At 39.2% G+C, this 26055-nt stretch overlaps 1 protein-coding gene across 16 annotated transcripts in view; it reads left to right on the forward strand.

Moving 5' to 3' along the window:
• The window catches only part of SYNE2 (spectrin repeat containing nuclear envelope protein 2), a 374252-nt gene that overhangs the window by 183969 nt on the left and 164228 nt on the right, over positions 1-26055 (forward strand). For all 16 annotated transcript variants that reach the window (XM_037984103.2, XM_037984105.2, XM_037984100.2 and 13 more), the window contains 4 exons: positions 13386-13541; positions 14865-15130; positions 16817-18920; positions 21125-21447. In XM_037984103.2, coding sequence (XP_037840031.2) covers positions 13386-13541; positions 14865-15130; positions 16817-18920; positions 21125-21447 — 2849 coding nt within the window. The remainder of the gene's footprint in view (positions 1-13385; positions 13542-14864; positions 15131-16816; positions 18921-21124; positions 21448-26055) is intronic.

The raw sequence follows: 26055 nt of genomic DNA on the forward strand, positions 1-26055 counted from the left end.
AGGAAAAATACCTGAGTGCTTTCTATGAGATAGGTTGTACAAGAGGGCACAGTCCTAACACATGAGCTTGCTAAAGGGAGTTACTTGCCTAACAACTTTTAAACTAACTTCCCAGATCCATTTTGACTGTGAACCCCCAAAACTCAATAGAAAATCATAATCTAAAAATAAGAATTGTTTTTGGCTGGGCGCAGTGGCTCACAGCCGTAATCTCAGCAGTTGGGGAGGCCGAGGTGGATAGATTGCTTGAGCCCAGGAGTTCAAGACCAGCCTGGGCAACATGGTAAAACCCAGTCTCTACAAAGAAAAATACAAAAATTAGCCAGAGGTGGGTGGCACATGCCTATAGTCCCAGCTACTTGGGAGGTTGAGGTGGGAGAATTGCTTGAGCCCAGGAGGTTGAGACTGTAGTGAGCCGAGATTGTGCCACTGCACTCAAGCCTGGGTGACAGAGCAAGACCCTGTCTCAAAAAAAAAAAAAAAAAAAAGCTTTTACTTAATCTTGGATGATAAGAGTTGTTGATAGTTTATGATACAAATTTAAGGGTTATTGATAGTTTATGATACTTCATTTAAATGTTTTTTTCAAGGCAAATGGAGGAATTGAAGTCCTCAAATAATTTTCATAAGTCTGGATACAGATAACTAGTTTTTATTCTCTAGTAACCTTTTGTTTCTTTATTCTTTTGTAACATGGCTATTTTTCTGTATCTGCGAGACTTATTTTCTCTGAGTACTGGCTGTATTTACTTGTATGTAATATTAAGAGTATGTAATATTATATAACATTAGTCTATTAAGGTCAAGAGCAGTTTTAAGGTTGAACAGCAACTAGCAAAAGAGATCAGATTTATGCTTAGATGAATAAAGTACATGTATATGTGACAAATGACATAACTGTGTTAATGACTTAAGCTGGATTCTCAATATGATGAATACATAGGACACATAAAGGCACAGTTTACTGAATTATAAATTTGATATAAAATCATTGTGATAGTGAAAATAAGCACTTTAGTCATTAAAAACATTGCTTGAGACCTGTTTTGTGCTAGTCATTCTGCTAGAACATGAGGATATAGTTGTCACAGCTTAAAATCTAACACTAATTAAATAGCTAATTAATACTCACTTCACATGCCTTTTTGAAATCCAAAGAGGCTTTTATCAGATTATTTTGAGTAGACTCCAGAAGAATTTTTAGCAAGTTTTTATTTCTTTTATTGTTTCTTTAATAAATGTCATTAATCTTAGAGTTTTGTTGAAAATGTGATGGCAATTTCCAAAAATTGCCATCATAGCATGTATATATTTGAATCCATTGCCAAGAATTTCATTTCAGATGAAATGCAGGTTTTGTAGATCTGGACCTTTGGTTGACCTTTTCTTTAATATTGGAAATGTTCAGGCAGACCTAGAAACAAAAGAAGTTGCAAAATTCAGTATGACAGGTATTTGTGCTTATGATTCAATACCATACTGCATATTTTTATAGATGCGTACTTCTGAATTTTTACATATGAGTAGGCAGAAGTACCTTCCGTCTCCTCTTTCCTATGTAGATTAAGTGAAGCAACAGATTAAGATATGGTAAAAAGTGAAGACTGTCAAATCTCTTAGGATTTTATGTTCCCATAAAGGGAAATGATAAAGAGGAAAAACAGGGAAACTCATACATTTCTATATTATTTTTTTCTAAAAAATCATAATGCAACATTACAACTTATCTGGTATCGAATGATCTTTCTTGCCCCATGCTTCCAAAATAGCAACCTACATGACATAATTGCTTTTTAAAAACTGAAAACCTTTTGTCTGTAATTACTTCTTTGATTTCCTTATCATTGGCATAATTGTTAGCATTTCTGAGTTGATTTTGTTCTTTTCAGAAGTTTCTGAACATTTCTAATTTGATGTTTAAGAAGGCATTTGTAGATAAATCTTGGAAGGTAGATGATCACACATGCAGGCAAAATGTGCAGAGCTCTACCTGTGGGTGAGTGAGCCGGAACAAAGCCTGGAGTCAGAACTTGAATGAGAAGGAAACTGCTTACTGGAGGGTTTTCAATCCTGGGGTGAATTATGTCTCTTTCTGATGTTGTTTATCCTGTTAACTCGGTAGAAAAAAAAGTTGTAACAGAGCACATAGTTGGGCCGTGTGTCAACTACAGTGTCCTACTTTGCCCTTTCTGGCCAGTATGTAAATCTTGCATCTTACTGCAGAGGTATTTTCACAATCCAAAATTTATTCCTTAATGGGATAAACAACTTACATAGTGCGTGTTTGTTTGTTTTTTTCCATGTATAATAAACAACATGCATTTGAGAACATGCTCCAAAGTTGTAAAATCTTAGGCTGAAAAGACCTTAGAAATTGTCTAACCTAACCCTTGTATTTCGGGTGAGGGAATTGAAGTCCAGCAGAGCTAAGACTAGAACCTAGGCATCCTTTATTTATTTTTTATGAATTTTAGAAACAGGGTCTGGCTCTGTCACCCAGGCTGGAGTGTAGTGATAGTGCAGTCATAGCTCACTGCAGCCTTGAGTATCTAACCCTAAGCCATCCTCCTGCCTTAGCTTCCTGAGTAGCTAGGACTCCAGGCGTGTACCACAATGCCCAGCTAATTTTTGTATATATATATATATTTTTTTTTTGTAGAGACCCAGTCTTACTATGTTGCCCAGAGTGGTCTTGAAGGCATCCTATCTATATTCAGTCTGATGCTCAGAACTTTACTATTTCATTTTACAAAATGTGTTATATGAGTGGAAAATTCAGATCCAAAAAAGTTTGAGGAATGTAGGGTTAAACAAATTCAAATAGGTTTTCTTTACTGTGTGACCTTTTAAAGCCTTTAATAGGCTAATGTGCTGACTGACCTCAAGGGACTCTTTATTGAGTTCTCATCCTGGATACCTTGTCCCATTTGAATACAAATCCCGGCATTTGTTTCAAACTTTCTTTTTCCTCTTTTTCTTCTTTAACTTTTAAAAAAAATCAACTCCCCTATTCTAAGAATGTTTTCAACTTTCTCCACTCTTTCAGCCCAGCCAAACCCTGTTCTATCATTCTTTTTTGTTTTTTGTTTGTTTGTTTGTTTGTTTGGAGAAAGGGTCTCCCTCTGTCGCCCAGGCTGGAGTGCAGTGGCGCCATCTTGGCTCACTGCAACCCCTGCCTCCTGGACTCAAACGATCCTCCGCCCCCGCCCCCCCCACCTCCTAAGTCGCTGGGATCACAGGTGTGTGTACCACCACACCAGCTAATTTTGTATTTTTGGTAGAGACGGGGTTTCGCCATGTTGCCCAGGCAGGTCTCAAACTCCTTGGCTAAGGCAATCCTCCCTTCCACCTTGGCCTCCCAAAGCGCTGGGATTACAGGCATGAACCACCACCCCTGGCCACCCTGTTTGTATCATTCTTGACAGATGTCTGGTCAACAACTGCTACATTGACAGACCCTCAGTTTCTTTCCATTTTACTCTATAAACCACACATTTAAAAAAAAATTTTTTTTATTTTTTTTCCCAGTCACCTGCAGGCCAAAGACAAATATACTATTAAAATTGGAAATAGATGACTGAGTAAAATTCTTATTCTGGTTTAAATTTTCTGGTTTGAATTCTTCTGTACATCTGCTCAGTTTAAATTCATTGAATAGGCAGTGAGGATCCCCACATAGACATGGTCTCTGTTCTCATAGAGCTTCTAATCTAGATGGGGGGATACACATTAATCAACTAATTATCCCAATGAAAATCTAATTACAGGAACCGAAGGAAGGAACCTAGTTCCATGATAGTCTTTTACCAAGAAATCTGGCCTACACTGCAGTGTCAGAGAGAGCTCCCAGGAAGCAGCATTGGAAGAGAGACTGGAAGTGTCAGTTGGAGTTAACAGAGCTCAGGGCTGGGTGTGGAGAGCATTTTTGACAGAAACACTGTTTCCTCTTTTGGTGGAGGAGAGTGTGAGGAATTTCGGAAGCTGACTAGGAGCACCGTGGCTACAACATAGAGGCAGATGGCAGAGGAGAGTGACAGAGATGAGGCCCGAGAGATAGGTGTGGCTGGCTGTGCCTTACGGGTCACATTAACATTTTAGATGTTATACTAAGAGAAACTGGCAGCCTCTGAGACTGTGTTGATCTGGCTTTTGGTTTTGTCTCTAATGTTGATGATGTATGCTTAAAGAGTTGTTTTTCACTGCTTTATATTGTAAAGCTGTAGAGAAAAAAGAAATACATCCTTTAGAGCTGGTATGACACTCTGCCCCATTGTTGCCAGGTTACAAGTATTGGATTTAGGTTTCTGCCTGTCACAAAGTTACCACAACCATGGGCCGTAGCCCCTGAATGGGAAAAGGGATAGTGAAGCTGTCACTGACTTGCCCCTTGTGACTGTGCTAACATGTTGGCCAAGCTGGAGACCATGCTCAGTCATTTAGAGCTCAGTGTTTTCAGTGCTGAAGTGGAATGTTTACTTTGTGAGTCAGGGGATATAAAGATGAAAATGTCTTGGTCCTTGATCTTGCCCTTAGGAGAAGTTGATGATATTCTTCTCACCTCCTATTTCTTTCCAAACAGACCCAAATGAAAGGAAAGATACGTGTTTGAAAAAAAGCAACATTTGGAAAAAACGAGTAAACATTGTTGGCCATGTAACCCAGCCATGCTTTGAGAGAATGGTCATTTTCCACTTTAAATTTATTATTAACTTTCAACATTCTATTTATGCTCAGAAGCTCAATATGTATGCTTTAGTACACTGTTTAAAATTATACTTTGTCTTGGAGTTTATGCTAACCATAAATTCTTTTTTAAATAGAGAAATTTCAGGAGCAGGGAGAAGGGAAAGAATTAGGTGTCCAGGGGCTTAGAATTTATAAGGGCTCCATGAGAGGCTATGCATTGGTAGATACTCCAGAATAAACACGGGCCCTTGAAAAGCTTGTACCTCTGGGGAAAAGTAGACCAGGAAAATCTCAAGTCGGAGAAAGGACTAGGAAGCCTCTTTTTCCAGTTACATATAGAAATAAGAGGTCTTGCATGAGAAACCTAAATCAACCCTACATCTTAAGCAGGTTTTGAGTCTGAGTTTATACTAATTTGCATGTGGAGCAGGTCTAGCCAAGAAATTAATATGACAGTCAGTCTCTAATCTGTGTATCTGTCTACCTACCTACCTACCAGTCAGGCCAAAGAGATTCCCAAAAGTACGTTAAAAGAAGAAAGTCTGATAACAAATAATTAGTAAGAATGAATGAATAAATAAATAAATAACACAAAGGAACACTCTACCACAAGGAGGAGTACTCATCACATCAAATGAGAGAATACCGTAAGAAAGTGAGATAATGCAGCAATCTGAAAGATATTTTACCATAATGTGTTTAAAATGATTAGTGATTAAAAAAAGAAGAAATTGAAATCAAAGGGAAAGAATACCGTACTTTGAGGAATCATAAGGGACTTCCAACAAACAACCAAAAAAGTCATTAAATGCAGATTGTTCTGGACAAATTAAGCAGCAAATTTGACATAGTCTGAAGAGACTTAGAATATATGACTGAGAAAATTATCACAAAATCCATCATCTATAAAGAGATGTACCCCCTACTGTAGAGGTGAGGTTTAAAAAAAGTGTGTGTGTGTGTGTATATACACTTGTGTATATATGTGTATGTATGTATATACGTATATATGTGTATATGTATATATGTGTGTGTATATGTATATATGTATATGTATGTATGTATATACATATATATGTGTATATGTATATACATATGTATGTCATATATATATGACAAAATAGGAAGGAATTTTAAGAGAGCCAGAGGCTATACTGCAATGATTGAACACATTTCTGACAAGAGCTTTAGGAGGAAAGAATAGAGAGATTGGAGGAAAGGCAAAACTTAGAATTTTCCAAAATTGAGCAAAAATATAAATCTTGTTTCAAGAAGAACAGAGAGCCTTGAACAGACTAAATAAAAATAAATTCTTATCTAAAAGCATTGTAGTTAAAATAGTAAAACACCAGGGCCAAAAAGAAGAATCTTAAAGGCAACTAGAGAAAAAAGATGACCTCTAATAAAACAAGTATGTCAATAATAAATTTCTCAATATGGAAAGTCAAATGAGATCTTCAAGGAGCTGTCAACCTAGGAGAAAGTTAACTGTCAACCTGGCTGAATTATCATTCTAGAATGAGGCAAAATACATTTTGAGACAAAGACTGAAAGTTTACCTATGTCAAACTTCAAACAAAATATATTAAAGAAAAGCTTAAATGTGAAGAGAAAAAATGTAAATCTTTACAAGAGAATATGAAAGAACATGTTTGTGATCTTGGGGCGTAGAAGACTTTGTTAAACAGGCCCTAAAACCACAAGCTTCAATAGAAAAGAGAGATAAATTTTCACTAGATTAAAACAGCAAGCTCTTGGCTGGGCGCGGTGGCTCACACCTGTAATCCCAGCACTTTGGGAGGCCAAGGCGGGTGGATCACGGGGTCAAGAGTTCGAGACCAGCCTGACCAATATAGTGAAACCCCGTCTCTACTAAAAATACAAAAGTTAGCTGGGCGTAGTGGCACATGCCTGTAGTCCCAGCTACTTGGGAGGCTGGGGCAGGAGAATCGCTTGAACCCAGGAGGCAGAGGTTGCAGTGAGCCAAGATGGCACCACTGCATTCCAGCCTGGGCGACAGGGTGAGACTCCGTCTAAAAAAAAAAAAAAAAAAAAGTAAAAAAAAAAAAAACCCAGCAAGCTCTTGTTCGACACAAGACATCATACACAAAATTTAAAGACAATCTACTGAAAGATAATGACAATGCATGTAACTATTAGAAGATTAACATCCAGAATACAAAAAAAGCCAAAAATCACTAAGAACACAAAAAAATGGATAATGGATATGCAAAAACAATCACAGAAGGCAGGACTCATATATCCAATGAACATATGAAGAGTAGCTCAGGCCAGGCGCTCTGGCTCATGCCTGTAATCCCAGCACTTTGGGAGGCTGAGGCAGGAAGATTGCTTGAGCCCAGGAGTTCAAGACCAGGCTGAGCAGCATGGAAGACCCCAACTCTAGAAAATATTTTTAAAAATTAGCTGGGTGTGGTGATGTGTGCCTGTAGTCCCAACAACTTGGGAGGCTGAAACAGGAGGATCACTTGAACCTAGGAGATTGAGGCTGCAGTGAGCCATGTTCACACCACTGCACTCCAGCCTGGGTGACAGGGCAAGACTCTGTCTTAAAAAAAAAAAAGAAAAAGAAAATATGAACTCTATCACTATGCTGGTAGGAATATAAACAGTAAGTCAGTGTGGAGAATAAATCAATAACTCTCTATTGAGAATCAAAGGGAGCACATTACTACCAGTATTTTTAACTCTACTCTACATAGATATCCTATGGAACTCCACACATGCACAAGAAGAATCATACAAGGGTATGTATCACAGCACTATCTATGATATGAAAAGGTGGAAACAATATTGTTGTCCACAGTAGTCTAACAGATGAAAAAATCATTTTCATTCATTCAGTATAATGAACTAGATTTATACTCTGTTAACATGGATAAACCTCCATACATACTGCTGAGTGGAAAAAAACAAGTTATGACATGATACATCCATGATTCTATTTCAGTAAGAATTAAAAACACATAAAGCAATGTTATATGAATACTAACATGTGTAGTGAAAGTATACAAGTGGTTGTATAGACTTTGGTGGCTGGTTCTGGAGAGGAAGAGATGAAAAGGGGTAGAGATTGGACTTAACATTTTTTTTTTTTAATACAGAAAATTACATCAGTTTAAATCTGTGTGGTCAGTAATGTGTGTCTGTTGATGATATGGTTTGGCTGTGTCCCCACCCAAATCTCATCCTGAATTGTAACTCCCACAATTCCCATGTGTCATGGGAGGAACCCGGTGGGAGGTAATTGAATTATAGGGGGCAGGTCTTTCCTGCGCTGTTTCATGATAGTGAATGAGTCTCATGAGATCTGATGGTTTTAAAAAATGGGAGTTTGCCTGCATAGCCTCTCTCTTTTTGCATGCCACCATCCACATAAGATGTGACTAATGATGTTCCTTGCCTTCCACCATGACTGTGAGGCTTCCCCAGCCATGTGGAGCTGTGAGTCCATTAAACCTCTTTCTTTTTTAAATTGCCCAGTCTTGGGTGTGTCTTTATCAGTACCCTGAAAATAAACTAATACCATAAATTGGTACCAGTAGTGTGGGGCATTGCTGAAAAGATACCTGAAAATTTGGATGTGACTTAGGAACTGGGTAACAGGTAGAGGTTGGAACAGTTTGGAGGGCTCAGAAGAAGACAGGAAAATGTGGGAAAGTTTGGAACTTCCTAGAAACTTGTTGAATGACTTTGAACAAAAGCCTGATAGTGAAATGGAAATAAGGTCCAGGCTGAGGTAGTCTCAGATGGAGATGAGGAACTTGTTGGGAACTGGAGCAAAGGTGACTCATTATGTTTCAGCAAAGGGATTTGTGGCATTTTGTCCCTGCCCTAGAGATTTGTGGAACTTTGAACTTGAGAGAGATGATTTAGGGTATCTGGTGGAAGAAATTGCTAAGCAACAAAACATTCAAGAGGTGACTTGGGTGCTGTTAAAGGCATTCAGTTTTATAAAGGAAGCAGAGCATAAAAGTTAGGAAATTTTGCAGTCTGACAATATGATAGAAAACAAAAACCCATTTTCTGAGGAGAAATTCAAGCAGGCTGAAGAAATTTGCATAAGTAACAAGCTGAATGCTGATCCCCAAGACAACGGGAAAATGTCTCCAGGGCATGTCAGAGGTCTTCACGGCAGCCCCTCCCATCACAAGCCCAGAGGCCTATGGAAAAAAAAAATATGATTTTGTGGGCTGGGCCCAGAGTCCTTTTGCTGTATACAGTCTAGGGACCATGTGCCCTGCGTCTCAGGTGCTCCAGCCTTGACTAAAAGGAGCCAAGGAACAGCTCGGGCTGTGGCTTCAGAGTGTGCAAGCCCCAAGCCTTGGCAGCTTCCACATGGCGTTGAGCTTGTGGGTACACAGAAGTCAAGAATTGAGGTTTGCGAACCTCTGCCTAGATTTCTGAAGATGTATGGAAACACCTGGATGCCAAGACAGAAGTTTGCTGCAGGGGCGAGGCCCTCACAGAGAACCTCTGCTAGGGTAGTGCAGAAGGGAAATGTGGGATCGGAGTCCCCACACAGTGTCCTTACTGGGGCACCACCTAGTGGAGTGGTCTCACTGTTACCTAGCCTAGTGCAGTGATGCAATCATGGCTCACTGTAGCCTCAGCCTCTTGGGCTCAAGTGATCCTCCCACCTCAGCCTCCTGAGTAGCTGGGACTACAGACACATGCCACCACACTGAGCAAATGCCACTGTCCTCCAGACCCCAGGATGGTAGACCCACTGACAGCTTGCACTATTTGCCTGGAAAAGCTGCAGACACTCAATGCCAGCTTATGAAAGCAGCTGGGAAGGAGGCTGTACCCTGCAAAGCCACCGGTGCAGAGCTGCCCAAGACCATAGGAGCCCATCCCTTGCATCAGCATGACCTGGATATGAGACCTAGAGTCAAAGGAGATCATTTTGGTGTTTTAAAATTTGACTGCCCTGCTTAATTTCAGACTTGCATGGGCCCCATAACTCCTTTATTTTGGCCAATTCATCCCATTTGGAACAGCTGTATTTAACAAATACCTGTACCCACATTATATCTAAGAAGTAACTAGCTTGCTTTTGATTTTACAGGCTCATTGGCAAAGGGACTTGCTTTGTCTCAGATGACACTTTCAACTGTGGACTTTTGGGTTAATGTTGAAATGAGTTAAGATTTGGGGGGACTGTTGGGAAGGCGTGATTGGTTTTGAAATGTGAGGACATGAGATTTGGAGGGGCCAGCGGCAATATGATGTGGTTTGGCTGTGTCCCCCACCCAAATCTCATATTGAATTGTAAGCCCCACAATTCCCATGTGCCGTGGGAGGAACCTGGTGGGAGGTGATTGAATTATGGGGGTGGATCTTTCCTGCGCCATTCTCGTGATAGTGAATGAGTCTCATGAGATCTGATTGTTTTAAAAAACGGGAGTTTGCCCACACAACCTCTCTCTTTTTGCCTGCTGCCATTCATGTAAGATGTGACTTACTCCTTGCCTTCCACCATGATTGTGAGGCTTCCCCAGCCACATGGAACTGTAAGTCCAATGAAACCTCTTTCTTTTTTAAATTGCCCAGTCTCAGGTATGTCTTTACCAGCAGTGTGCAAATGGACTGATACAGTTATATTTTATTAAGGTTCATATGAAATATTTTACTTACTAAATAAAACGTTTCAAATGAACGTGCAAAGTAAAAATAAAATGGAGGAAAGGGTGGTGAGCAAAGGACGCCTGGTAATGAAAGAATCTTTCGTTCCAGGAGCCTATCAGGACCTGGAGTCTGTGTTCTAACCTCTCTGTCACAAGCAAAGGACCTTTTACATTTGAAATATTAGTTCAAGGGATTCTGTTGGCTTTTCTGCCAAGTTAGAAACATGGCTTTGGGAGTTGGTAAACAATTGAACTTTTGGGGTAATTTCAGGTTTTCGAGCATCCTTTTTCTGACTACTAAAGGCAGTTGTTAGAAATGTTACTTTTCTGTTGTGTAACCATAGTCCTCAGGTACTGGATCATCAGATAAGAGAGACTAAGGGTTCTGCAATCTTAGTAGATGAAGAATAACAGATAAAGTGTTCCTCAGGTCCAGTATCTAGGCTTTTAGTGCAGGTTCTCTGGGGCCCAGGATGTATTTCTCGGGGTCCTCTAGGAAATAGCAACCATCAGATAGAAAGGAGACAACTGTCTAGCTCATAGGACGGGCTCATAGGCAGAAAGCACCTACTGGCCAGTGAAACCTGAGGTGTGGCACCTCTCTTCTCACAGCCTTCCTGGATCTTTCCCCTGTGAGATGCTGCTGCCCTAGCTGTAGATTTTCACCACAGTGTCCCTCAATACCTTGTTGGAACCTGAGGAAATTTACAAAATTATTTCAGTAATTCGCAGCCTTTTAGAACAAGTGACTTGTGCTAAATGCCAATTAAGTACTTCAAAACCAGTAGCCCTGGACAGTGGAATTCTCTTTCCAGTTAAAACGGTGAAGCTCCTGACAGTATTTGTTTTATTTAAATGAACTTTTAATTTTAGAATAGTTTTACAGTTACAGAGAAGTTGCAGAGATAATACAAAAAGTTCCTTTACACCCCTGCACCCAGTTTCCCCTATCGTTAACATCTTACAATATATCTAGAGAGTATTTTTAAGACATCAATTTCTACCTTGTTTGGGGATGTGGACATGTTTTATTCACAAATTTGATACCTCAAAGATTCTATGGACATGAAAGTATATAGCACAATTAAATGATTTTTCATATATAAAGTAACCTGAAAATAAAAACGAGTACCTTAGCAAAATTATGGACATCTTTTAAAATTACTGCCATGGTGCTTTGTACATCTCAGGGCTCCACAAATATTTATTGAAAGAATAAGCAAGTGAATGCAGATGCATTGTCTCTCTGTGTCCTATTGAGAACCTCAAGTTCTTAAAGCTTTCAGAAAAGGTCAAATTACCTCATATATAACTTGTTCTGCCTTACCTAGGTTTGAATTATTACTACTGATTGGCTTAAGACGTAATTTATCCTTTCTTTTTTTTGAAATCAAAATGATTTTGAGACAGGGTCTCACTGTCACCCAGTCTGGAGTGCAGTGGCTCAATCATGGCTCACTGTAGACTCAGCCTGCTGGGCACAAGTGATCCTCCCACCTCAGCCTCCTGAGTAGTGGGACTGCAGATGCATGCCACCACGCCGAGCTAATTTTTGTATTTTTTTGTACAGATGGGGTTTCACTGTGTTGCCCATGGTGAACTCCTTGACTGGGATCAAGCAATCCACCTACCTCGGCCTCCCAAAGTGCTGGAATTATAGGCATGAGCCACTGTGGCTGGCCAATTTATTCTTAATGATACAGAATTTTTCTCGGCCCCTTCACCAGACTCGTAAAAGGGACACCCCGTCTACTTGGTCCACTGTGCTCAATCACTTGCAGGAGGGAGCGTGTGAGCAAGCGAGCATAGGATCTGGCCAGCTGCTCTGGGTGCCAAGACAGGAACAAGCTCTGTGTGGGGCCTGTGGCCAGACCAGGCATGTCACCTTGAGGGGAACGCAGTGGCTCCTGGGTGAGGTGCCCATGACCCTGAAGCCCTAGAAAGGGGTATTACGGCGCTCCTTTAGTTCTGCTGTCTGCAGATGGTGGTGTATTAGTAGCTCAGCTGGCCCCTTGCCTCGTCGTGTGGGGCAGCCGCCCTGCACCTGCAAAGGCAAAGGGCCGGTGTGACAGCCTTTCTGGGTACCCATGCTTGGTGGGTCCCAAGCTCTTGTCCAGCTTCCAAGAAGAATGAGGTCACGTGGATGATTGAAAGATGGTGAAGGCCAAGAATTTTATTGAGCGATGAAAATGGCTCTCAGTGGAGAGGAGAGCTGAATGGGGGATGGGAAGGGCAGGTTGTCTTCCCTGAAGTCAGGTTGTCTCTCCCCTGAAGTCAGGCCATCCCCTCCTCTACCGGCAGATTCTGGTGTCTTTATAGGCCCAGGATAGGGAGTGTGTGCTGATTGGTTTGTAATTATGCGAAAAAGGTTAAAGCGAAGACTCCACTCAAAGGAAAGCATAACAGTGTAGAAAACCCATTAGGAAAGGGTAGGTATATGTAAAATAAGGGAAGGGTGGGGATCAATCAGAGGAAAGTGTGCCAAACAGGAGGACAAGTTCTCGGTCCGTCCTAGGAATTAACTTGTAGCTTGACTTTCAGGCTTTAAACTGTCTTTGGCATGGAGGCGGGGTTTCACCGGGGACTTGCTCCTATCTATCTAGGCATTTGACTGCCTCCTGTCACTATAATTAATATCACGAATCCTTGGTGTTACCTCCATCTAGCCACTTATTTTAAACTACCGGTAGGTAACAACAAATGCCTATTCTTTGCCCTGCTCACTGTATCCTAGTGAACACTAAAGCATACACTTTTGGGTTTTTTAAAAATATCTTTTTTCTGTCTTTAAGACTATAGATTTTGCTTCAATATACAATTGAGCAATGCTATATCCTATACTACTTTATCACAAAAGGTTTCATCTTGGGGTAATACCAACATAGGCATTATTATATGGAAAAATCACATTTCATAGTGCCCAAATATACTTTTAAAGTCTATAAATGCAAGTAAACAGAAGAAACTGGAATGTTTTCATAGAGAAAAATAAACAGTATTTATTTGGAAAGTAGACTATTCAGCAATTAATCTTTTTATATATTTCAGGATTCAGCTGTGGAAATGATTATGTCAAAACAACTTTCTCTCAATGCTCAAGAAAGCATGAAAAACACTGAAGATGAGCAGAAAGTCAATGAGCTGCAAAATCAACCTTTAGAATTAGATATTATGTTAAGAAATGAACAATTAGAAGAGATAGAGGTATGGAAACATAAAAACACTGACAACATGATTGCATCATTTATCCAGTGCAATACAATATATTTTAATTGCCAAAAACTTGCTTGTACAGAGTGAAAAGTCTTATTTAACCTTTGCCTGATGATCAATTTGGTAACTATATAATTATGTACTAAGTAAGTTGTATAAATCTTTCCATTTAGAAAGTAGAAGAGTTTAATGAACATTAGTCTTCTTTCTGTTTCACAAAGTTCCTAAAAACTTACTGACAAAATTTGGAGATTTTGACTTGCCATCATTCCTTTTCTTACAAGTATATATTCTTCTGATTCTGACAAATGTATTTTTCCTAACGATCAGTGCGATGAGGTTCCTCCACCTTTGTTTTTACATCTGTGTTCACATAGTTACGTTTATGTATTTATGTGCTTCCAGCTGTGTAAAGTAATGTAAAAATCCAATACATGGCCATATTTTAAAAAGTGAAACTGCAGGCAGACATGGTGGCTCATGTCTGTTATCCCAGCACTTTGGGAGGCTGAGGTGGGAGGATTGCCTGAGTCTAGGAGTTGGAGACCAGCCTGGGCAACATTGTGAGACCCCATCTCTATCAAAAAAATACAAAAATTATTTAGGCAAGATGGTGTGTGCCTGTAGTTTCAGCTACTCAGGAAGCTGAAACAGGAGGATCGCTTGAACCCAGGAGTTCAAGGTTGCAGTGAGGTGAGATTGTGGCACTGCATTCCAGCCTAGATGATGGAACGAGATCCTGTCTCAAAAAAAAAAAAAAAAAAAAAAAAAAAAAATTAAGATGAATCTCCCTTTAGATATTGCAGAACTCTTTAAGATAATAGAGTGATCTAATTGACATTAAATGCTGGACCAATGGTGAATTTTAGACTAGATTTTAACATGATTCTTGGGAAGAAAAACCTTTTAAATATTAGGGATATGGTGGTTCATGCCTGTCATCCCAGTCCTTTGGGAGGCTGAGCTAGGAAGACTGTTTGAGGCCAGGACCAGCCTGGGCAATATAGCAAGACTCTTGGCTCCACAAAAATAAAAATAAAAAAATTATCTGGGTGTGGTGACATGCACCTGTAGTCCTAGCTATGTGGGAGGGTGAGGTGGGAGACCTGAGCCCAGGAATTTTAGGTTACGGTGAGCTATGACTGCACGCTGCACTCCAGCCTGAGTGACAAAATAACAATAATTTTTAAAGGTTACAAATGAGTTACCCTCTTCTTGAGATAGAGTGTGTTATCTCAAAGAGGAAAGAAGATGAATGAATTAATGCATAAATGAGTGAGTGTTTATTGACTGATCTGTTTGACTTATTTTTAGGAATTATATACCCAGTTGGAAGCAAAGAAAGCAGCCATTAAGCCACTGGAACAAATGGAATGTCTTAACAAAACAGAAACTGGGGCCTTGGTTCTTCACAATATAGGATGTTCGGCACAGCACTTGGACAATTTGCTTCAGGCACTTATTACTTTGAAGAAAAACAAAGAAAGCCAATATTGTCTCCTTAGAGATTTTCAGGAACACCTCGCTGCAGTTGAATCCTCAGTGAAAGCCTTGTTGACAGACAAGGAAAGTCTAAAAGTGTAAGTGTAAGCATTTAGGACTCGTATTCTTTTTATTCAAGCACAACCATCTGCCACCTTGGACAGGCCCAGGGTTTTAAGAGTTTATTTTGTGAAAGGATATTATGATTTTAAAACCACAGTATGGAAATTTATTTCGTATGGATGCTGTCTTTGTTTGCGCTGCTGTAACAAAATACTGCAGACTAAGTGGCTTATAAAAAAGCAGAAAATCATTTCTTACTGCCTTGGAGGGTGGGAAGTCCAAGATCAAGGCAGCAGAAGATTCAGCGTCTGACAAGGGCCTGCCAGTTCACAGATGGCAGGTCTTAGCTGTGTCCTCACGTGGTAGCAGGAGCTGTACAGTTCTCTGGAGTCTCTTTTATAAGGGCTCTACTCCTATTCATAAGGACTCCACCCTCATGACCTAATCACTCCTTAAAGTTCCTAACTCTTAGTGCTATTACATTGGTGATTAGGTTTCAAAATGTGAATTTTAAGGGATACACATTCAGACCATAGCAGAAGCCATTTGAGGAAACTGTGGGTTTCATGCAAAAAATAATTTAAATCATTGAATATATTTTACAAAGTAATTGATGAAACAATTCATGCTATAAATATCTACAAAATAGATTTATGTTCTATGGAATTCACTATTATTTTTGTCAAGAATTCTAAACCATGTGGGTAGGGGAGAGAAACATACGTAATTGTTTAGTATCAGCATAATTAGTTAAATAGTTTGGTATATATTGAATATATATGTATTGGAATGGTTTCTTTTAAAACATATGCACTCCTTTTGGCTTTGAAAATGATGGCAAATGGCATTAAATTTAGTCTTCATGTGTAAATATTTTCTCATTATTAAAAAGTTTATTTTAGGCCAGATGTGGTTGGTCACACCTGTAATCCCAGCACTTTGGGAGGCTGAGGCAGGTGGATCACTTAAGGTCAGGAATTCGAGACCAGCTTGGCCAACATGGTGAAACCCTGTTTCTACTAAAAATGCAAAAAAAATTAGCCAGGCACACACCCATGATTCTAGCTACTCGAGAGGCTGAGGCAGGAGAATCTCTTGAACCTGGGAGGTTAGAGGTTGCAGTGAGCCGAGATCACACCACTGCATTCCAGCCTGGGTGACAGAGCGAGACTCTGTCTCCAAAAAAAAAAAAAGTTCAGTTTATACTTGCATTTAATTGGGGTTTACTTTCAGTAATAGCCCTTGAGGAAACAATTTTAGGTTAGCTTGATGATTACAGCTTTTTCTTCAGTATCTTTCCCTTTGTTGGAAAGATGACAAGGGAGTTGGATATTATGGTAATATCTCTCAGTCCTAGACTAACCTTTATACAAGTACTTTACAGTTTACAGAATATTTTTATGTGCGTTCTTCCCTTCACTCTTCATTTTTTCCTGTGGCTGTTCATTTTTAGGATACTCATTTTCTTTTTTCTTTTTTTTTTTTTTTTCACTCAAAGTAAAAGCCAAGATACTCATTTTATAAGAGAGTTTTCCACACCAAGTGAAAGCCACAGTAAACAAGATTCTGATTTTTATTTTAAGGATAGATTATTTTTACAGAGAGCCTAATGTTTTCTGTGAATTTAGAGCAGAATTAATTTCTTCTAATGATATTTATCCATATTTTAATGTAGAATAAGCATTAAATATTAACAAGCTCTATTTTTATTCTTTTTCTAGAGGATCACTGGACAGTGTAACGTATCTGGACAAAATTAAAAAATTCATAGCATCCATAGAAAAAGAGAAAGATTCTTTAGGCAACTTGAAAATCAAATGGGAGAATTTATCAAACCATGTGACTGACATGGATAAGAAATTGTTAGAAAGCCAGATTAAGCAACTTGAACATGGTTGGGAACAAATAGAACAACAGATTCAAAAGAAGTATTCTCAGCAGGTAGTGGAATATGATGAATTTACAACCCTCATGAATAAGATACAGGACATTGAGATTTCTCTGCAACAGCAGCAGCAACATCTACACTTAAGGCTGAAGTCTCCAGAAGAACAGGCATTGAACCAAAGCATGATTGCCTTGACCACTGACCTCCAGGCTACCAAGCATGGATTTTCTGTTTTAAAGGGGCAAGCTGAACTTCAGATGAAGAGGATTTGGGGAGAAAAAGAAAAGAAGATTTTGGAGGATGGAATAAATAACTTGAAGAAACAATGGGAAACACTGGAGCCATTACACTTAGAAGCAGAAAATCAGATTAAGAAGTGTGACACAAGGAACAAGATGAAAGAGACTATCTTATGGGCCAAGAATTTGTTGGGCGAACTTATTCCCTCCATTTCCCTTCTCCCAGATGACATTCTTTCACAGATCAGACAGTGCAAAGTGACACATGATGGCATTCTAGCTAGGCAGCAGTCTGTGGAATCGTTGGCTGAAGAGGTCAAAGATAAGGTTCCTAGCCTTACAACCTATGAGGGCAGTGATTTAAATAATACCCTAGAGGACTTACGGAATCAATACCAAATGCTGATTTTAAAGTCAACTCAAAGATCACAGCAGTTAGAATTTAAGTTGGAAGAAAGAAGCAATTTTTTTGCGATAATAAGGAAGTTGCAACTTATGGTTCAAGAAAGTGAAGCACTGATAATTCCCAGAGTGGAGACAACTGCCACGGAAGCTGAACTAAAACATCACCATGTTGCTTTGGAGGCATCTCAGAAGGAATTGCAAGAAATTGACAGTGGAATCACAACACATCTTCAGGAACTAACAAACATCTATGAGGAACTTAATGTGTTTGAAAGATTATTTCTGGATGATCAGCTGAAAAACCTTAAGATTAGGACCAACAGAATACAAAGATTAATTCAGAATAAATGTAATGAAGTAGAACACAAGATAAAGTTTTGCAGAGAATTCCATGAAAAAATGTCAGCGCTTCAGGAGGAGGTTGACAGTATACAGCACAATGAACTACTACTTAATCAAGAAGTAAATAAAGGTGTTAAAGAGGAGATCTATAATCTTAAAGACAGACTCACCGCTATTAAGTGTTGCATCTTACAGGTATTGAAACTTAAAAAAGTGTTTGACTATATTGGACTAAACTGGGATTTTTCACAACTTGACCAATTACAAACCCAAGTATTTGAAAAAGAAAAGGAACTTGAAGAAAAAATTAAGCAGTTGGACACATTTGAGGAAGAACATGGCAAATATCAGGCATTACTAAGTAAAATGAGAGCTATTGATTTGCAAATTAAGAAAATGACTGAAGTAGTACTAAAAGCTCCTGATAGCTCTCCAGAAAGCAGATTGCTCAATGCCCAAATTTTAAGTCAGAGAATTGAGAAAGCCAAGTGTTTATGTGATGAGATAATAAAGAAATTAAATGAAAATAAGGTCTTTGATGACTCATTCAAAGAGAAAGAAATACTACAAATAAAGCTGAATGCTGAAGAAAATGATAAGTTATACAAAGTTCTCCAAAACATGGTATTAGAACTCTCACCAAAAGAATTGGATGAAAAGAATTTTCAGGACAAACTAGAAACTTCCTTACATGTTTTAAATCAGATAAAATCTCAATTACAGCAGCCTTTACTTATAAATTTGGAAATTAAACATATTCAAAATGAAAAGGACAATTGTGAAGCATTTCATGAGCAAGTTTGGACAGAAATGTGCAGTATTAAAGCTGTGACTGCTATTGATAAGCAAAGAGGAGAAGAAAAGTCTTCTGAAGCGAGTAATGTGGAGACAAAACTACGTGAGTTTGAAGATCTTCAGATGCAGCTTAACACAAGCATTGATTTGCGCACAGTAAGTTTTAAAAATTGGGCAGTTAATGGCCGGGTGCGGGAGCTCACGCCTGTAATACCAGCATTTTGGGAGACCAAGGCTGGCAGATCACTTGAGGCCAGGTAGAGACCAGCCTGGCCAACATGGCAAAACTGCATCTCTACTAAAAATACAAAAAAAAACAAAAAAAATTAGCTGGGTATGGTGGCACATGCTTGTAATCCCAGCTACTCGGGAGGCTGAGGTACAAGAATCACTTGAACCAGGGTGGCGGAAGTGAGTCAAGATCCTGCCACTGCACTCCAGCCTGGGTGACCAAGTGAGACTCTGTCTCAAAAAAATAAATAAATAAAATAAAATAAAATTGGGCAGTTAGTGCATCTATTTTTATTTTGTGATTTTCTGTTTTGCTAATGTCTGTAGTTCTAAAGAAGCTATAGGTTCTACATGGAAATTCTCTACAGAAAGATAGCCATTTTCAAAAATTACAGTGAACTGGTTTGTAATCCTGACTCATACTGCATCTAAATGCAGTGCCTTCTAGTTTAGAAAAGGACAAATCTGACTCCTTTATTTCTGGTTTCCTCGTAGTCTCTATTGAGCTCAGAACATTTTTTAAAATTTGTTTTCTGTTTTGTTTTTAGAGGTAGTACGATATAATGGAAGAATTACAGTGCAGAGGGAAGAACACCAAATAATAACTAACATTTATGTAGAACTTACAGTGTTGGAGGCACTGTGCTAAAAATTTCATGTTGAATTTTCATAGCAACTCTGTGAGATGGGTGCTATTATTAGCCCCGTTTAAAAATAAGGAAATCGAAGTTTAGAAACATGAAGATTTTTCTTAGAGTCCTGAGAACAGTAACAGAACCGGAGCAGGGAACATCACATTCAAGCTCATGGGCCAAATCCTTCCCACAGTGTCTGGTTTTTATAAATAAAGTTTTATTGGAATATAGCCATTTGTTTTTGTGTTGACTGTATTTGTTTTCATGCTATAGCAGCAGAGTTGAGTAAGTTGTGATTATTTGCTCACCTGTGTTGGAAAGTGACTCCAACACACTCCATTCTCTTCCTTTTGATAGAGAGGATATCTTAGGCATCATTGAAATTCATACTGTGCTGAATATAATGCCATACATAGTGTTTTCAGATTGATCACATTAAATTTATAGAAGAGGAAATTCACTCCCTTTTCTAATTTGAAGAGTTATTAAGAGATACTATATTTGGAATATTTCGATAGGTGTAAATGCTATGGAAATATAAAGTATTATGAACTTATATTCCTTAAATAGTTTTGTAATAAATGAGTAATTTGAGTATTTCTCCACTTGAATTTTAATACAGTTTCAGGAAACAATGTGCACAAATCCCAAAAATAATAGGATTAGAACTGAACTGGACTTTTATTTATTTCAACTATATTTGTTATTTCAATGAGATGACTGAAGTCTGGAGACATTCATTCAATGATGTAGCTAAACTAAAGTTAGTGGCAGATAAATTAGTTTAAAAACTTAAAAGATCTGGAGATTTTGTTTTCTTTTCATTTGTTCACAAATACTGATTAAGGTTATATACATTAAACATAATTCATTGTTTTATTTAATTCATAGTCTAGTACAAGAGTTCCAAAGCAGGAAGATACATTAATAGACATTATTCTTGAGATGTTATTTTGAACTTAGATTATTTTTCTTATTAAATGTGAAAACAACTTTGATTTTGTTTTGTTTCGTTTTGTTTTGAGATGGAGTCTCATTCTGTCGCCCAGGCTGGAGTGCAGTGACACTATCTTGGCTCACTGCAACCTCCGCCTCCTGGGTTCAAGCAATTCTCCTGCCTCAGCCTACCAAGTAGCTGGGACTACAGGTGTGCACCACCATGCCCAGCTAATTTTTTTATTTTTAGTAGAGACGGGGTTTCACCATATTGGCCAGGCTGTTCTTGAACTCCAGACCTCGTGATCCACCCGCCTCGGCCTCCCAAAGTGCTGGGATTACAGGTGTGAGCCACCATGCCCAGCCTGGAAACAACTTTTTTAATGCAATGTTATTCACGTAGAAATAATAGTGTAATATTGTCAAACTGTAAATATGAGAATGCTAACTCTTATGAGACTTAAAAACATATTATGAATGCACCACAAAAACTTAAGAATGACAGAAATTCCAAAAGTTTGACAATTTTGTCACAGCATTTAATCTCCTATTCACTAGAATGTCTTGAATGATGCTTATGAAAATCTAACACGCTATAAAGGAGCAGTCACCAGGGCAGTGGAGAGCATCACTTCCCTCGAAGCCATCATTATACCCTACAGAGTAGATGTTGGTAATCCAGATGAATCTCTAGAAATGACTCTTCGAAAACAAGAGGAATTGGAATCCACAATAGCACACATCCAGGACCTCACTGAGAAACTGGGAATGATATCCAGCCCTGAAGCCAAACTACAACTTCAGTGTACTTTACAGGAACTAGTTTCTAAGAACTCAGCAATGAAGGAAGCTTTCAAAGCACGGAAAAATGAGGCAGAAAGGTAGGTCCTCTTCCAAAGGTAATCTTTAAGAACATAAGAGATCGTTTTAAGATATAATTAAACTATATTTTAATAGTTTTAAGAACATAAAATACAGGTTTTTTTCTCTATCATTAACACATACATTAGAGATAATTTAGAAAATATGGTAAAGTAGAAAAAAATTGCAATGTAAAGAAAGCTCTGGTAAATATTGTATTTCTTCTGTTTTTTTTTTCTTATTTAATATTGGGTACATACAACAGTGCTTATAAAAGTATATGCATGGTATAAGTAATAATGATAAAACTAACATCTTTGTACCCAAAGGTACATTATTAATTTGAGTTCTCTTGTGTGCTCCTCTCTCTTCTCAGAAATAACCATCCTTCTCCCAAATTTTGTTTACCATTTTCCTGACTATTGTTGTACTTTTTTTTTTTTTTGAGACAAAGTTTCACTTTTGTTGCCCAGGCTGGAGTGCAATGGCACAATCTTGGCTCACTGCAACCTCCACCTCCCGGGTTCAAGCAATTCTCCTGCCTCAGCCTCCCGAGTAGCTGGGATTACAGGCATACACCACCCATGTGTGGCTAATTTTTTGTATTTTTAGTAGAGATGGGATTTCTCCATGTTAGTCAGGCTGGTCTTGAACTCCCAGTTGTGCTTTTACTATGTGTTTGTGTGTCCTGTTTTCACAATTTCCAGCTAATACCTATTGTGTATATTCTTCTGTTACTTCTTTTTTTAATTTTTGTGAGTATATAGATACATATATTTATGGCATATATGGAATATTTTGATACAGGTAATCACTGTGTATTAATTGCATCAGGGTAGATGAGATATTCATCATTTCAAGCATTTATCTTTTGTGTTACAAACAATCCAACTGTACTCTTTTAGTTATTTTTAAATGTACAGTTAAATTATTATTGAATGTAGTCACTGTGTGGTGCTATCAATACTAGAGCTTATTCATTCTTTCTATTATTTTGTACCCATTTACCATCTCCCTTCCACCTCCCCCACTACCCTTCCCAGCCTCTGGTAACCATCCTTGCTGCTCTCTGTGTTCACAAATTCAATTGTTTTGATTATTAGATCCCACAAATAAGTGGGAATATGTGATGTTTGTCTTTCTGTGCCTGGCTTATTTCACTTAACATAATGACCTCCAGTTCCATTTATGTTGTTGCAAATAACAGGATCTCGGTTTTTGTTTTTTTTTTTAAATGGCTAAATAGTACTCCTTTGTGTATATATATCACATTTTCTTCATCCACTCATCTGTTGATGGACAATTGTGTTGCTTCCAAATCTTGACTGTTGTGAATAATGCTGCACTAAACATGGGAGTGCAGATATCTCTTCAATATACTGATTTCTTTTGGGTATATACACAGCAGTGGGATTCCAGGATCATATGGTAGCTCTATTTTTAGTTTTTTTGAGGCTCCTCCAAATAGTTCTTCATAGTGGTTGTACTAATTTGCATTACCACCAACAGCATATGAAGGTTCTCTTTTCTCCACATCCTTGTCAGCATTTATTATTGCCTGTCTTTTGGCTAAAAGCCATTTTAACTGGGTGAGATGATGTCTCATTATAGTTTTGATTTACATTTCTCTGATGGTCAGTGATACTGAACACCTCCATATCTGTTTGCCATTTGTATGTCTTCTTTTGAGAAATGTCTATCCAGATCTTTTGCCCATTTTTTAATTGGATTATTACTTTTTTTCCTGTACAGTTATTTGAGCTCCTTATATATTCTGGTTATTAATCCCTTGTCACATGGGTAGTTTGCAAATATTTTCTGTCATTCTGTGGGTTGTCTCTTCACTTTGTTGATTATTTCCTTTGCTGTGCAAAAGCTTTTTAACTTGATGTTTCCCATTTGTACATTTTTGCTTTGGTTGTCTGTGCCTGTGGGGTATTATTACTCAAGAAATCTTTGCCCAGTCTGGTGTCCTAGAGAGTTTTCCCCAATGTTTTCTTTTAGTAGTTTCGTAGGTCTTAGATTTAAGTCTTTAATCCATTTTGATTTTAGTTTTGTATATGATGAGAGATAGGGGGTCTAGTTTCATTTTTCTAGTTGAAGATATAGATAGATAATCCAGTTTTCCCAGAACCATTTATTGATATCTTTCTATAGGTTTGGGAAGTTCTGTGTTATGATCTCTTTGAGTAAACTCTTTGAACTTTCAACCCATTATCTCTCCCTCTACTTCTTCTTTAAGGCCAATAACTCTTTTTTTCTCTTTTGAGACAGAGTCTCACTCTGTCACCCAAGCTGGAGTGCAATGGCACAGTCTTGGCTCATTGCAACCTCCCAGGTTCAAGCAATTCTCTCATGCCTCAGCCTCCCAGGTAGCTGGGATTACAGGGCCAAGCCACCACACTGGCTAATGTTTTGTAGTTTCAGTAGAGACAAGGTTTCCCCATGTCGGCCAGGCTGGTCTCAAACTCCTGACCTCAAGTAATCTGCCCTCCTCTGCTACCCAAAGTGTTGGGATTACAGGTATGAGCCACTGTGTCCAGCCTAGTAACTCTTAAAGGATTCACCTTTTGAGGCTATTTTCTAGATTTTGTAGGCATGCTTTATTTTTTTTTTCTATTCTTTTTTCTTTTATCTCCTCTGACTGTGAATTTTCAAATTGTCCTGTCTTCAAGCTTAGTAATTCTTCTGCTTGATCAATTCTGCTGATAAGAGACTCTGATGCATTCCTCAGTATGTCCATTGCAGTTTTCAACCCCAGAATTTTGCTTGATTCTTTCTGATTATTTCAATCGCTTTGTTAAATTTATCTGATAGGATTTTGAATTCCTTCTCTGTTATCTTGAATTTCTTTGATTTTCCTCAAAACAGCTATTTTGAATTCTCTTGTCTGAAAGGTCGCATATTTCTCTCTCTGAAATTGGTTCCTGGTGCCTTATTTAGTTTGTTTGGTGAAGTCATTTTTTCATGGATGGTCTTGATGCTTGTGGATGTTTGTCAGTGTCTGGGTATTGAAGAGTCAGGTATTTATTTTAGTCACAATCTGGGGTTGTTTGTACCTGTCCTTCTTGGGCAGGCTTTCCAGGTATTCTAAGAGACTTGAGTGTTTCGATCTAAGTTTTTGGTCATGGTAGTCATATCTGCATTACGGGATACCCCAAGCCTAATAATGCTGTGGTTTTTGCAGAGTCGTAGAGCTACCATCTTGGTGGTCTTGTATAAGATCTGGAAGAATTCTCTGGATTAGGAGGCAGAGACTCTTATTGTTTTCCCTCACTTTCTCCCAAACAAACAATCTGTGTGCTGAGCTGCCTAGCGCTGGGGTAGAGGTGAAACAAGCACCCTTGTGGCAACCACTACAGGGAGTACACTGGATCAGACCTGAAGTCAGCACAGCATCAGCACTGGGCCTTGCCCAAGGCCCTCTGTAAACAATACCTGGCTATTGCCCATGTTTGCTCAAGGCCCTAGAGCTCTACAATCAACAGGTGATTAAGCCAGCCAGGCTTGTGTCCTTCCCTTAAGGGTGGCAAGTTGCCCCGCACCTAGGTGAGTTCAGATATGCTGTCTGGGAGCCAGTGCCTAGAGTTGGAAACCTTAGGAATCTACCTGGTGCTGTGTGCTACTGTGGCTGAGCTGGCACCCAAGCCACAAGACAAAGTCCTGCACATCTTGTCTCCCCCTTCCTCATGTCCACCACCACTACAGGCCCACAGAAAGTACTGCCAGGGTACTGCTCATGTTCACTAAAGGCTCAAGGGATCTTCAGTCGGCTTGTGCATGCTGCCAGGCCTGGGACTAACCGTTCAGGGCAGTGGGCTTTATCCTCTGGCCCAGGCTGGGTCCAGAGATACTGTCCAAGAGCTAATACCTAGACTCCAAGAGCTCACTTAGTACTCTTCCCCACTGTGGCTGAGCTGGTACCTAAGCTCAAGACAGTCTCCTTTACTCTTTCCTCTGCTTTCTCAAGCAGAAAGGGCCTCTCCTGGTAGCCACCACAGTTTGAAGGTGCTGAGTCCCACCTGAAGCCAGCATGTCTCAGTCTCACCCAAAGCCCACTGTGTACTACCTGGTTGCCGCTGTTGATTATTCAGGGCCCTAGGGCTCTTTAGTCAGCAGGCAATGAATCCTGCCAGGACTGGGTCCTTCCCTTCAAGGAATTGGGTTCTCTTCTAGCCCAGGGTGTGTCTGGAAATGTCATCTAGGAGCTAGGTCCTGGAATGGGGGCCTCATGACTCCGCCCAGTACCCAGTCCTACTTAGCTGGTATCCAAGTTGCAAGACAAAGTCCTCTTTACTCTTCCCTCTCCTCTCCTCAAGTAGAAAGAAGGAGTCTCTTTTGGAACTGTGAGCTGTGGTTCATGGGGTTGGAGGAGGGGTAATGCCCTTAGCTGCCCTGGCTGGTGTCTCACTTGATCGCTTGCCCCAGCAAGTCCACTGGCTCTGATTATAGCACAGCAGTAGGACTTACCTAGGAGTTGCAGTCTTTGTGGTCTCGACAACCTTCCAAGTTTATTTAGGACCCCAGAGTACTTTAGGCTGAGGTGGCGAGGCTTGCTGCAATTCTAGTTTCAGCCACTGGGATGGGCAGTTGCCCTCTGGCTAGGGCTAGTCTAAATGCTTCATGCT

This window comes from Chlorocebus sabaeus, chromosome 24 (assembly GCF_047675955.1).
Source record: "Chlorocebus sabaeus isolate Y175 chromosome 24, mChlSab1.0.hap1, whole genome shotgun sequence".
NCBI classification, from domain to species: Eukaryota; Metazoa; Chordata; class Mammalia; order Primates; family Cercopithecidae; genus Chlorocebus; species Chlorocebus sabaeus.